The sequence below is a fragment of the Heptranchias perlo genome, chromosome 2, assembly GCF_035084215.1.
Source record: "Heptranchias perlo isolate sHepPer1 chromosome 2, sHepPer1.hap1, whole genome shotgun sequence".
NCBI lineage: Eukaryota > Metazoa > Chordata > Chondrichthyes > Hexanchiformes > Hexanchidae > Heptranchias > Heptranchias perlo.
In genome coordinates, this window is record NC_090326.1 from 85,635,650 (window position 1) to 85,651,051 (window position 15,402).

The 15,402-nt window shown below is 39.2% G+C and overlaps 1 protein-coding gene across 1 annotated transcript in view; it reads left to right on the forward strand.

The window, feature by feature from the left end:
• Positions 1 to 3,140: 3,140 nt before the first annotated feature.
• The window catches only part of dgkb (diacylglycerol kinase, beta), a 635,142-nt gene continuing 622,880 nt past the window's right edge, over positions 3,141 to 15,402 (forward strand). Inside the window, exon 1 of the mRNA XM_067998463.1 lies at positions 3,141 to 3,266. Within this exon, the coding sequence (XP_067854564.1) occupies positions 3,179 to 3,266 (88 nt within the window). The 5' untranslated portion in view covers positions 3,141 to 3,178. The remainder of the gene's footprint in view (positions 3,267 to 15,402) is intronic.

A 15,402-nucleotide genomic window follows, 5' to 3' on the forward strand; every position in this document is an offset into this window, starting at 1 on the left:
AGTGTTTACTAATGAACTTGTCTCCCCTATCTGGTATGGTCTATGTGTGACTGTAGTCCCTCATTATGTGGTTGCCCTGAAGTGACCTAGCAAGCCACTCTGTTGTACAAACAATCATTACTCAAGGACCCGCCACCTTTGCAGGGCAACTAGCAATGGGTAATAAATGTAGTCATGCCAGTCTTGTGTGATCCACATTAATTGAACCTAATCACTATTTACTTATTGATGTGAAGCTCTTCTCAATGATCAATTGGTTGCCAGTTACATTTAGTTGGCTAGTAAAACACAATTTTTATAATTTATATAGTTATTAAGAATCCTAGATCATATTTCAAAAGAACCAATCTCACTTGTGTATGTATTAATCATGGCATATATTCATAGTGTAAAAATCTTCAGTATTTAGTAAATAAATGAATCAGCATGCAGATGATTATTGATTTTCTACTGATAACAACCTTGAGGGGAATTCAAAAATGTACCAACTAATTTTACAAATCATACTGAATCAGAAACAAGCAAAATAGTTCTTGTGCGACTGTAGTCAAGGGGTGAATTGTCAACATCGAGGGAAAAAAAGCAGTAGTACCTGAACTAATATGTCAAAACCAAGATTGCAGAATCAGTACTGACTGAGATTATTACAAGGGGTTAGGAATCAATGACCTTAATTTGCTATAGTTGTGGTTTTCAGGTAAAGTGAGTGTAGTCTAACATCAATGGTGGTACCAGTGGTGTGGGACTGACAATACACTCAAAATCTATGTACTCAGGCTCAGTACAGAGCTTACATAACTGACTCTCTGGAGGCTGCCAAAATCCCAACAGTGACTCTGGCAGTAACAGATCTACCTCACAGTCTAACTGATCTTCCTGCCACAAACCCTACAGTGAGAGATTGAAACACATTCCAATTCACCATAGGAAGTTTTCTTCAATAATTAATAGCACAGATCCAGTCTGGAAATGGCACTGAACTGATCCTTTGACATACTAATAAACCCATCCAATTTCTCTCTCTTTTGCACTCGTACACACATATGCACGATGCCACAAATATCTTAGCGGTCACTGCACTTCAAATTAATTCACTGCGTGTGAAGTGCTAAAGTTCTATATAAATGCAAATCTTTTTTTCTTTCAAATGGCAGATAGATCTACTTACTGCAGTAATAACCAACCACGTACTCAGTACCTGACAGGAATTCCCCAGACATGAGCACAGCTGCAGTACAAATTTATCAAAAGATAAAACAATAAAAACAAAAGTTCTTATAATACAATGAAAGACCAAGACAATAAAAAGATTGTAGGACTTTGGATCATGGGCAGAATTTCCTTGTAATAATTGAAAACTTGAAAAGTGTCTATTATCCAGGGTGGGCAGTTGGTAATTTAATGTTGAATGTACTGGTGATAGATATGCTTCTCATCCAAAAGCTGGATTTAAACTCACTTGTTAATCGTTTCCCACCCTTACTAGACCACTGGACAACTTCTGACCCTTCCTCACCCTATATCCTCTGTTCTGGTTGTTTTTTTCCCTGACTATAAAGGATTTATTTCTTGCAAATGTCTGCAATTTGTAATTATTTATATTCTGTATATTTATCTACTTCTCTAATTAAGTTTTAACAGGATGTGGTGTACTTTTGGATAAATGAATCATGGGACAAGTTATAAGTTCTATTAGAAAACAATTTTGTAGTCAGCAGTCTAGAACCAAATATTCTAGTTTGCACTGCATCAAAGTGCTGCTAAAGGACATCACTTTCAAGCATTATTCTAAACGAGCTTTTACCTGTTTTTATGCAAGTCCTGCTGAGAATCATGGAGGAAGAATCAAATCCATTGATGAAGTGAAAATGAGGCTTTTGTCACAAATAGACAGTGTAACCATTTCATTCTGTAGAATCATTTTTTGTGGCTATATCAGGGCAAACTGAGTGCATTTTAAAAGCTGTAAAGAATGCACAGCCCTCAACTGTCATCTTTCTGTTACCGGGTTCCTAACCATTTTGGAATAAAGTGATTATACAGCTCTAGTAAGAATACTGAGAGTTATTCATACTGTTTTCGAGGGACATTGGCACTGCTTAAAAAAAAACTGCTATAGTTACATCAACCATAAGGTGCAACTAACATATTTTGTTGCAAACTATGTCATTGTAGCATATGCTTACATAGATTTATTTCCCCACAAGCCAAATGTCAAAGTTAGGAACACAGCAATAGAAAAAAGACCAAAATCCATCTAGTTCGCCTTCTACCATCCTGGTACATTGATAATGGAGTTGTTGACTAATCATATCAATCAATCTCTATCGATTAGTCTACAACAAATATGCCCTTTAAAGGTTTGGAAAAAAAAACATTTTTCGAAGTTTACAGATATGAAGACAGTCGTGGTTCTGCATTGCTAATGGTGTCTGGCACTAGTGAAACTAAAATGGGGAGAAAAAGTTCACACTACAAAGATACAGCATCTGTTGCAGCAGTGCACTGAAGTCTTTAGAACATACTGTTCCAAGTACTGAGTCTGCTTTTAAAAAAAAATAAGTCTTAAGCAATGAAGAAACAGGATGGGGCTTTAAAGAAATTAGCGGAGAAAATAGATCACTTAGACTGAGTTGTAATGTGGCTTATTAGAAGAGCCTTTCGCCTCCAGGACTAGGCAGATCCAAGATTGTAGAGGCAGAATGTACTTGCACTTGTCGGAAATTACATTCAAACTGTACAAGTCCCCATTATAAACCGTCGTTTGGGACTGTTTAAAAGTAACCGATATGGTTATATCTCGAAATCCATCAAAAAATCAAATGGCTTGTTATAGTTTCTCAATTAAAGCTGTAGTAATTGCTGCATTAATTTAAGATTGGCGTCACCACAGGTACAAGTTTACCGCGGTTTCGTGCTCACGGCTGAAACAAGTTCTGATCTAATGAACAAATGCATCACTGCCTCTTCCTTTTGTACATTTCCAGATATTTGCAGCAGTTCAATCCAGAAGCGCTTCTTGCTGCAGACCGGTTCCAGCCACCGCTCCGTGCAGTCACCGTCCCTGTTACACTCGACAAATGAAATCCTCTGAAACCTAAGGTGTGTGTGCTGTAGAGGAGAAATCCCAACTAGGAGCGATTCGTTCGTCCAGACGCGGATCTGGGATGTCAAGGAAATGAGTGTGAGGACCACCATGACTAACCAGGAAAAGTGGATCACCCTCAGCCCTGCAGAATTCTCTCAGCTACAGAAGTACGCCCAGTGTAAGTATTAAACAATGTCAAGCCATTCAGTTTTCTCATATTAATGCTGGTGTTTGAGATGCTGACGCTGAATTAACGTGTCGCAGGTTTATTGTACGGTAATGGGTTCCGTTTAAATGTATTAGAATCACTGCATAACAGATCGCGGTGTGACATGAGGGTCATGGGAGCTGTGTATCTGAAACAATTATTTAATGTCTACGCTTGTTATATTTGTGATCGTGCAAAATTGTGAACCGTTGTATTTCATTGGGATGCAACGACTGATAGTGTTATATGTTAGTATCTTTTAAATTCAGTGTAAATTAAGCGCTGTCCCTTTTCATTATTAATATGTAAACTGTTTTTTTTTTGCATTGCAAATGAAATCACACCCATCTACTCGTTACATATATACTGGGCTGAATTTCAAACAGATCCTTATTTGGATCTAATTTCTCAGCCCCGAGCACCTACCTGCTCCTGGTGAATGTTGCTCTCATCCAAGCTCATTGCTCTCATCCTTCGACTTTGCGTCATGTGCTTTGCGCTAGGACCATATCAACGCTCAGTGGGTCCCAGGCTGTAAGTGAAGGAGGACAGTTAGATCAGGAAGAACCACATTTTGAGTTTGTTCTTCCTTTCACCCATGAAAACAAGATCATTGCTCATATCCCACGTGGATGTAGAACGGAAAAAATATTGTACCAAATTATTTATGGTCGGAGGCATCCCCAATTGAAAACCGCACTTCGGTTTAAACCGATCACATTTCAATAACGTATCTGTAAACCCTAACTAGCGATCACATCAATAGTTTCATAGATTTTGCTATATGTAATGTTCTGCTGCAATATAATGGATCACATTCACTTAAAGTGCCCTTGCCCTGGTGTTAAGTGCAGCCGTTAATGATCTCGTGAGAAAACTATGAAGAGCAAACCAACTGCATTACATTTGAACAGTTTTTACTTTATTTGTACATGCTTTACGTGTGCTTCATTTTAGAAAAGAAAGATTTCAATATTCCGTTGAATTATTCATTTTAAGAGTTGTGTATCTCAGTTACTTGCAGTCCACGTGCATTAAAAAAAATCCCAACTTCTATTTTTGTGCCTTTAAATCAGTATGGATGTTTGGAAAAACCTTAGCTATTTTTATTCTTTGCCTCAATAATTAGTATATTAAAGGGATAGCCTGGAGCATACAGCACACCTAAGGTGTACATGCCAGGGTCCTTGGCTTTTGAACGCATTAGAAGACACAGTTTGCAATATATCCCTCTTAATAGTCTTCTCCACTAGCCAAACAGAATTACGAATTTAACAGAGTAAGTCACTAGTTGTTGCTTCCCAACTTGACAGTTCTTTGACTGAATGCGTGAATCAATAGCAAAATAATAGTTCTCACCGGGATCCGACTAAATTGGTCCTGTCTGAAACAAGAAACTTTTAGAAACGTTTGTAACGAAACTGCAACAATTTTGCTCATTACTATAAACAGTGATTCAAACTCAATTCTACTTCCTGTATGATTGCTTTGAAGGCAATGTTTTAATTGCCAGTGGAAGTAAAATTGATATTACAGGGTTAGGTTTACCTCTGCTTTTTGTAGCAAAATTGTAAATGCGAGTACAAAGAATGTATTTACAATTTTGCTACAAATGACAAGTAGAGAAAATTTTCCTCTATTACTACAAGCAGTGTTGCAAAAAAAAATCAGCACTCGCGCCTCCCCCCCACCCCCTGGCCCAGCAATCTTTGGGGGAATTGTACTGTTTATCTTGTTTCAATGAAAAACAGTTGCCATGTCACAATAATGACAGAAGAGTGGTGCAAATGCACCTTTTCCTCAAAACAGCGAGTGAACATCACATCTTCAATGTTGTGAGACCACTTGGAGGTGGTAGTCTCCTATTGTTACAGATGTGCATTAAATGTAATTAATGCAGTGTCAATTCACAACTATTCCACAGTCTGCATCACAATGTATGAGTCCTGCACTCAAGTACAAAAGTGCAGCAATCCGAGAAACTGTGTTACTGACCACCCCCTCCCCTGAAATGGTGCGAGTGGACTATATAATTCTACTGTGGCTGCTGATGCAACTTGCAGAATGGAACCAGTTTCTGTAATAGAACTACAGGAATAAATGTAAACAATTTTACAACACCAAGTTATAGTCCAACAAATTTATTTTAAATTCCACAAGCTTTCGGAGGCTTCCTCCTTCGTCAGGTGAACGATGTCACACCGTTCACCTGACGAAGGAGGAAGCCTCCGAAAGCTTGTGGAATTTAAAATAAATTTGTTGGACTATAACTTGGTGTTGTAAAATTGTTTACATTTGTCCACCCCAGTCCATCACCGGCATCTCCACATACAGGAATAAATGCAGCGGTCTGCAAGGTAATGCATATTACAAGAGAAAACATAAAATGTACACAATGAGAGGATGCCTTTATGAAAGTGAAAAAGATCTTGCGCTGATTACAGACCATTCACTGAAAGAATCCGGTCAGTATGATATTATTATCAATAGAGTTAATCAAGCACTAGATTGTATCTCAAAGACACTTGATTATAAGTCAAAATAGATTATTTATCCCTGTATAATTCAAGATAAGATAAATTTAGAACATAGTGTGTAACTTTGGGCATTCTAACCCCAAAAGAACACTGCTGCATTATATAGAAGTCAAAGAAGGACAATAGTGATGATTCTAGTACACGTGGCATTAAGTAGTGAAAACGAACACCTGAACTTGTTTTCAAAGAAGAAAAGAAAATTGAAAGGAGACATGACCTAGATCTTTAAAATGCTGAGAGGCATGAATAACACATATATAAGCAGATCATTAGTGTGGACTGTGATTGCAAAATTGGAGGACAAAAGCACAACATTAATGAGGCTTAGATGAGATTAGAGATTGAAAGCAATTTTTCATGTAGATATGTAGAGTATATTGAAAAGGTTCTGGGGATAAGTCGATGACATAGACAATCAAATGCCTCAGGGAACCCGCTTGAGAATGTGAATACATTTCTTATGGAAAACTACTGGTCAGGGTATTAGATTGATATTCTGGAAATTCACGATTACTTTTGAAGAGAAATTTCACTTACTGGGAAGATTTCCCTATGATTGGTTAATCTCTGTTAGGTGATTGAATGGGTTTGGATAATGTCAGTAATACAGCAAATTGTACGTAGTCTGTAGAGAGAACAGACTTGATAAGGTGAATGAATCCACATTTAGTTATGTTCTTATGTAGCTGCCTTTTGCTGTGTATCTATGATGTGAGCTCATTTCTCAGCAAGGCATGGTGACATAACAGACCCGCTGTGACACCTGTTATGTCATCTGACTTAGAGTTGTATGAAACCAGCTGAGACAGGAATGCAGAAGGCATCCTGTTAGAAAAAAACATTTCTGAAAAAAGTTCCCATGAGATTACAATATATTATACTCCTTCAACAAGTATTTCACAATGTTGTTTTTGGAGTACTAATTTGCTGAGTAAGGGAGTGGTAGAATAGAAGCTGATTTTCCCACCACTTTGCTGAATTCCCAGTCTCAGTGGTGCTCCATGAGATGCTGAGGCAGGAAGGAGAATATCAGATAGAATGTCTGTAGTGGAATGCTCCTGTGTTCCTTCTGATAGCTGGCTAAGATCAGCAACAATGGTAGCAATCTATTCATCTCGTCATAGGCATCAGCTGATGTGAAACATTGGAGGAGCAGAACTGGCCAAGTTTACTAATACACACAATTAGTTATTAGTGATGTTTTAATTTGTTGTTCTCAAAATTCCAGTGCTTCTAATGCAATAATTTATTAAACCATGTGCTTTTAATGACCAACACAGCCTTTCCTCTTGCTCTGGCCCTGGTCACCTCCATGAATGGGTTTATGAAAGGGAAATCATGCTTAACAAATCTACTGGAGTTTTTTGAGGAGGTAACTAGTAGAATAGATAGGGGAGAATCAGTGGATGTGGTGTATTTGGATTTTCAGAAGGCTTTTGATAAGGTCCCACACAAGAGGTTAGTGTGCAAAATTAAAGCACATGGGATTGGGGGGAATATACTGGCATGGATTGAGAATTGGTTGACAGACAGGAAACAGAGAGTAGGAATAAACGGGTCTTTTTCTGGTTGACAGGCAGTGACTAGTGGGGTACCGCAGGAATCAGAGCTTGGACCCCAGCTATTCACAATATATATCAATGATTTGGATGATGGAACGGAATGTAACATTTCCAAGTTTGCAGATGACACTAAGCTGGGGTGGAATGTGAGCTGTGAGGAGGATGCAAAGAGGCTCCAATGTGATTTAGACAAGTTGGGTGAGTGGGCAAGAACATATCAGATGCAGCATAACATGGATAAATGTGAGGTTATCCACTTTGGTTGTAAAAACAGAAAGGCAGATTATTATCTGAATGGTGATAGATTGGGAAAAGGGGAGGTGCAACGAGACCTGGGTGTCCTTGTACACCAGTCACTGAAAGCGAGCATTCAGGTGCAGCAAGCAGTTGGGAAGGCGAATGGTATGATGCCCTTCATTGCAAGAGGATTTGAGTTCAGGAGCAGGGATGTCTTACTGCAGTTATGCAGGGCCTTGGTGAGACCGCATCTGGAGTATTGTGTGCAGTTTTGGTCTCCTTCTCTCAGGAAGGATGTCCTTGCCATGGAGGGAGTACAACGAAGGTTTACCAGACTGATTCCTGGGATGGCAGGACTGACGTATGAGGAGAGATTGGGTCGACCAGGCCTATATTCACTAGAGTTTAGAAGAATGAGAGGTGATCTCATCAAAACATATAAAATTCTAAACGGACTAGACAGAGTAGATGCAGGGAGGATGTTCCCGATGGCTGGGAAGTCCAGAACCAGGGGTCACAGTCTCGGGATACGGGGTATGCCATTTAGAACCGAGATGAGGAGAAATTTCTTCACTCAGAGGGTGGTGAACCTGTGGAATTCTCTACCACAGAAGGCAGTGGAGGCCAAGTCATTAGATGTATTCAAGAAGGAGATAGATATATTTCTTAATGCTAAAGGGATCAAGGGATATGGGGAGAAAGCAGAAACAGGGTACTGAGTTGGACGATCAGCCATGATCATTTTGAATGGCGGAACAGGCCCGAAGGGCCGAATGGCCTACTCTTGCTCCTATTTTCTATGTTTCTATGTAATGCCAAACTGCTCAGCTCCTTCACAAAGCCAAAGGAAAGTTCAGTTCTGAGCCGTTAAATCACAGAGGTTTAATACTTTTAAGCAAGGACAGCAACTTGCATTTGTATAGTGCCTTTAAAGTAGAAAAACATCCAAAGGAGCTTCACGGACTTGTAAAGAAAACTGGGTGCCAAGCTAAAGAAGGAAAGATTAGAAGCCTCTATTATACCCTTTCCAATTAAAGTTTGAAGAAATAGCACAGGAAATAGGAGAGAATAGCAAACTGAAAGCACATGGAAATTTTCGTAGTTGATAACAAAGAAGTTTGCAGTGATACTTGGAAGAAAATTAAAGTTACTCAGTGTGATACCAAATGCACAATCTTTCTATCACTGTGGCTATGGAAGGTACGTGGCTGAAGAACAAATAAAAACTCCACCACAGTGGTGGATACTATTTCCACTGGTAGAGGAATCCAGAACAAGGGGGCATAATAAAATTAGAGCCAATCTATTTAGGAATAAAATTGGGAAGTACTTTTTCACACAAATGGTAGTGGAAATCTAGAACTCTCTTCCCCCAAAAGGCTGTAGATGCTGAGTCAATTGAAAATTTCAAGACTGAGATGGATAGATTATCTTTTATTAAGGGTATCAAGGGATATGGATCAAAGGCAGGTAAATGGAGTTGAGATGCAGATCAGTCATGATCTGATTGAGTGGCGGAACAGGCCGAAGGGCTGAATGGTCTACTCTTCTTCCTATGCGTCTTTACACAGTTAAATCAAGTGAACGAAGACAATTTCCATCACTCAAAGCAATGATAAAGCGATTTACTCAATTGAGAACAACTCGGCCAGCAGTGTCGCTTCCATCAGAAAAACAAGACAGATTGCCCGACAACTTGGATTTTCTTAAGACCTCTGCAGAAATAGCTGGTTGGCTGCACAATTTCAAGAAGCAGCATAGCATTGTGTTTCAAATGATTAATAGCAGAACCAATGGCATTACACTGGAAATGATTGAAATTGATGCCATACTGAGCTTTCCGTGTTGTTGCTTGTTTAATATGCAAAGCATTTTTATCAAAATAGAGATTTTGGCCTATTTCCCTAAAAAAAAAAGATGTGGCTTTAAAAAGGAGAAATACTCCATCAAGAAAAATGGCAAACAGTATCTCTATTCCTGGCATGAATGGTGGTAAAGTCCTCTAATATATATTGGCAAATCTGGAAAATCTCAGTGTTTCACAAATGTACACACACAACCTATGGCATGTAACAGCAACAAAAAAAACCTTTGGTGACATCAGAATTTTTCCACAGTGTGGAAGCAGGAATAGAATTGTTACATGTCAAGAATGTGACAAGTGCATGTCAAGGCAGAAGAGAAAGATTAAATTAGTCCTGCATAATTATTTAATTCATCCACAGCATCCCAGAGCAACAAGGATCTTGCTCCCAAAAATAATGATACAACACCAAGTTATAGTCCAGCAATTTTATTTTAAATTCACAAGCTTTCGGAGATTTTCTCCTTCCTCAGGCAAATGTTTCAAGATCTCCAACCCCAGTCCATCACCGGCATCTCCACACCAAAAATAATGAGGCACACTCAGTCTATGGATTGAGGTGTGCTGAGAAATTTGAAGGGTGTCTACTGGTGTCACCTAATGATCAATGTGATTTCAGGCATAGAGAGAGGAGAGGTAATAGTTACCACCACTGTGGTATCACAAGTCAAGCATTTATGGAAGAACTTTTTCCTGTGAATAAAGATGTAAACAAGCCAGTAGACGAGGAGGACATAAATAAAAGAATTAGAACTCTAAATTCAGACAACATTGACATGTCTGTAAATGTGGCTAACAGTGCAGAAAACTGCTTCTTTTACAGATACAGAAATCATATTTGCTGTAACTGCAGAAAGATTGAAATTGAGGAGGAAGAGGGTGACATTGATAATATGGTCATCCACTCAAGCAAGATATTTGCAGTGGCAAACTAACTGTCAATGCTTTCTCTAACATAAAATGATGATGCCAATGCATGGACATGCCTCTGTGCACTGCAGATATATTTATCCACAAGAGAAGGTTCTAGCAGATTGTGCAAAGAATAATTGAATGAGAAATAATGACCACTAGAAGGCAAGTGAAGATAATTGACATTTTGAATTGAGCCTTACCTACTGTAATACTGTAAATGTATGACAAATTCTATGGTACTGTCACTGTATATAGGTAGATAGAGGCAGCTTAACTTTGTGTATGATGTAAATAATTATATATTGTGCTCTGCATAAATGCAAAGCTAAAGCTGGGGAAGATCTAAAATGGTCACCCAGTTCTGACTTGTCTATTTGTAGAACCTTAGAGTAGGTGTAGAAGAGATTTACTAGAATGGTACCAGGGATGAGGGACTTCAGTTATGTGGAGAGACTAGAGAAGCTGGGATTGTTCTCCTTAGAGCAGAAAAGGTTAAGGGGAGATTTGATAAAGGTGTTCAAAACCATGTAGGGTTTTGATACAGTAAGTAATGAGAAATTGTTTCCAGTGGCAGAAGGGTTGCTAACCAGAGGACACAGATTTAAGGTGATCGGCAAAAGAACCAGTGGCGACATGAGGAAACATTTTTTTTACTCAGTGAGTTGCAATGATCTGGAATGCACTGCCTGAAAGGGTGGTGGAAGCAGATTCAGTAGTAACTTTCAAAAGTGAATTGGATAAATATTGAAAAGGAAAAAAATTACAGGGCTGTGGGGAAAGAGCAGGGGAATGGGATTATATGGATAGCTCTTTCAAAGAGGCCCAATGGGCCGAATGGCCTCCTCCTGTGCTGTACCTACTATGATACTATTTTTTTTTGCTTTCAATTTCCAAACAACATTAATGTGTTAATTAAGCCAAGACGACCTTGTTTGTATGCTATAAACAATACCCACATGTGGATCATTCAACCTGGAAACGGGAGGAAATATGGCCAGGAATGTCCTTGCAGCTGCTGTTCCTCCATCGTAATTCCACTGGAAATGCACAGAAAGCCTATTTATATGCATAAAGGGGGTTTCTGCTGCACTTCCGGTGAAGTTATGATGATGGAGTGGCTGCAGTTCTGAGGAAATTTCTGGCCATTAAGTGATTAATAAGTATTCCATACAGTTCAAAGGCTAATGGATCATGTAAGTCTTTGGGACTTGGACTGAGAGACAGGGAGAGAGATCCGAAGTGAAATGGAACCAACAGCACGCCCTGGATTGTGTTACAATCTGGTGGTAGAGATTCAGTACACCCACTGCTATTTGAGCAGAGTGTAGTTTTAAAGTATCTGGCCATTTACTGTTGTCACTGTACATAAGCTTGTGCTGCTCTGTAAATAAGAACATAAGAAATAGGAGCAGGAGTAGGCCATACGGCCCCTCGAGCCTGCTCCGCCATTCAATCAGATCATGGCTGATCTTCAACCTGAGCTCCACTTTCCTGCCCAATCCCCATATCCCTTGATTCCCCTAGAGTCCAAAAATCTACTGATCTCAGCCTTGTATATACTCAATGACTCAGCATCCACAGCCCTCTGGGGTACAGAATTCCAAAGATTCACAACCCTCTGAGTGAAGAAATTCCTCCTCCGCTCAGTTTTAAATGGCTGACCCCTTATCCTGCGACTATGCCCCCTAGTTCTAGACCCTCCAGCCAGGGAAAACAACATCTCAGCATCTACCTTGTCACGCCCTCACATTATCTTATATGTTTCAATGAGATCACCTCTCATTCTTCTAAACTCCAGAAAGTATAGGCCCATCCTACTCAACCTCTCCTCATAGGACAATCCACTTATCCCATGAATGAATCCAGTGAACCTCTGTTGCACTGCCTCTAAGGCAATATATCCTTCGTTAAATAAGGAGACCACAACTGTGTGCAGTACTCCAGGTGAGATCTCACCAAAGCTCTGTAGAATTGTGGTAAGACTTCCTTACTCTTGTATTCCAATCCCCTTGCAATAAAGGCCAACATGCCATTTGCTTTCCTAATTGCTTGCTGTACCTACATGTTAACTTTTTGTGTTTCTTGTACAAGGACACCCAAGCCTCACTGAACACCAACATTTAATAATCTCACCATTTAAAAAAAAATTCTGTTTTTCTATTCATCCTACCAAAGTGAATAACCTCACATTTCCCCACATTATACTTCTTCTGCTACCTTCTTTCCCACTCACTTAACCTATATCCCTTTGCAGACTCTTTGTGTCCTCCTCACAGCTTACTTTCTCATCGAGCTTTGTATCGTTAGCATGCTTGGATACATTACACTCACTCCCTTCATCCAAGTCATTAATATAGATTGTAAACAGCTGAGGCCCAAGCACTGATCCTAGCAGTACCCCAGTAGTTACAGCCTGCCAACCTGAAAATGACCTGTTTATACCTACTCTCTGTTTTCTGTCCATTAACCAATCATCTATCCATGCTAATATGTTACCCCCAACCCCATGAGTCCTAATTAATTTGGAATCTGAGGTCAGCTCGAGTGTAGTATGTTGAAATACCATCTTCTGAAGAGGCTTGAAGAGAAACAAGTCAATTGGTTAATCCTACAGTATGGGAATACAACTGATGCTGAATATAAATGGTATGTTTTTAAGAACAAATTAAAACAGATAGTAGCCAAGTATGTCCCTAAAGCTAAAAGAAGGGTGCATGGTAAGAATAAGCCAAGGTGGCTGACTGGTCATGTAAAAAGACGTAAACAAAAATGTTTCATAGATTAAAGTACATAATACCCAGGAAAACAAAGACAAGTATTGTAAACTTTTAAAGAAAAGTAAGATTGCTATTCGAACAGCTAAAAGAGGATACTGAACAACTGTGGTAGTTATGGGAAAAGCTTTACGAGCTACGTTAAGAATCGGACAACCATCCAAAACCATACTGGGCCATTGAAAGATACTCAAGGACAGGTTAGAAAGAGCCCTGAAGGTATGACAGCGATACTAAACAAGTACTTTGCGCTTGAAGACAATGCTCAACTGACAGCATTAAATGGTGCTGTTAACAGTCAAATTTTTAATATTAAAATAAATGAGGATATCGTCTTGGTTAGAATAAGATACCTTAAAATAGATCAGGCTGCCAGCCCAAATGATATGCACCCAAGGGTCCTTGCAGAAATGAAACAGGTGCTAAGCGAGCCCCTTTCTCGTATCATTAAGAACTCGCTAGGGTCGGATGCTAACATAGTTCTAATTTTTAAAAAGGGTGATCAGGCGGAACCGGATAACTATAGGCCTATTGGCTTGACTTCCATAATAGGGAAGATGCTCGAAGCTATCATTGGAGATGCTCTATAAGACAGTTTAAATAAAGAAGGTGTTATTGGGGCACCCAACAAGGCTTCCGATAAAGAAGGTCGTGTCTTACAAATTTGATTACATTTTTTGAACAAGTCACCAGATGAGGGTAACCTGATAGATATTGTATACCTGGATTTTCAGAAAGCGTTTGATAAGGTACCTTACAAGGGGCTTCTCTACAAGATAGAATTGTGTGGAATTGGTGGTAATCTGCTGTGGCGGATTGAGAATTAGTTCACTACCTGTGGGCAGAAAGTGGTTGACAATGGATTTCGATCTGCTTGAAGACACACAGGGATCAGTGATAGGACTGTTGTTCTTTACTATCTTCATTAATGGCCCAGATATAGGTGTTGGGGGAATGGTCTGCAAGTTTGCAGATGATACGAAGTTATGTGCGAGTGATAGGCCTATAGCGGATGCTCAACTATTGCAAGCAGATCTTGATGTGTTGGGGGAATGGGCCCGTGTTTGGCAAATGATGTTCAACTTAGAAAAGCGTAGTGGGCAGGCCTAATGATAAATATGCATACACCCTACAGGGAACAGAATTGAAGCCATTGGTAAAAGAAAAGTATCTGGGTGTTATGGTCCATCCCTTTCTAAAGGTTCATGACCAATGCCATGAAGCTATCGTTAAAGCAAATGGGGCTCTAGGTTGTATTTACATGAAAATTCACTACAAAACAAAGCATACCACTTTGTCCTTGTACAAGACCTTGGTTCGGCCTCAGTTTTGGTCATCTCAATTGTGGGGAATATTGAGGCTTTGGAAAGCCTTTGTACAAATCTTAAAGGATATGAGGTCACTACAGGAAGAGAACCCACAAGGCTGCAGCTTCTCATTTGTAGTGGACATGAGGTCGACCTAAGAAAAGTATAGAGAGTCTGTTGCAAGAGGAATTGCTCATTAAAACACCCTGAAATGTAATGGCAGCTGGTTGTGAGAGACCACTGTACTATCACATTTATGTTATAAATATTGGAACATGTTTCACATGTTACTGTATTCTGTTACTATAGGCTGATTATTGTTTCAATCAATTTAAATAAAAGTTACTGTATGGTGCTGTATGTAACAGTTACATGTGTGTACACACTGTTTAACCCTATTGAAACAAAACATATTTTGTTATGTGTAGATAGTTTTGAATACAAAATACAAGCTGATGTTTCTTTGTAACATGAATGTGCACATACAGTATGTGGCAAATATTCCTTGCAAAGTCAGTGTTACAAAATATCAAAGTTTCTTGTATTTGGCATAACAGTTTTTTTTGAACTTTTGAAATACAAATCTGTTCATGTTTTTCCTTTGTCATTTTAACTTCAGTAGATGGAAACTCCTCTAAACTCATATCATCACAGTATGTTACAGTACAGAAAGAGGCCATTCGGCTCATAGTGCCTGTGCCAGCTCTTTGAAAGAGCTGTCCAATTGGTCCAACTCCCCTGTTTTCATAACCCTGTAAATGTTTTCCCTTCAAGTATTTATCCAATTCTCTTTGGAAAGTTATTATTAAATGTGCTTCCACCACCCTTTCAGGTAGTGCATTCAAGAACATATCAACTTTCTGTGTTAAAAAAAATGTTTCCTCATGTCGCCTCGGGTTCTTTTGCCACC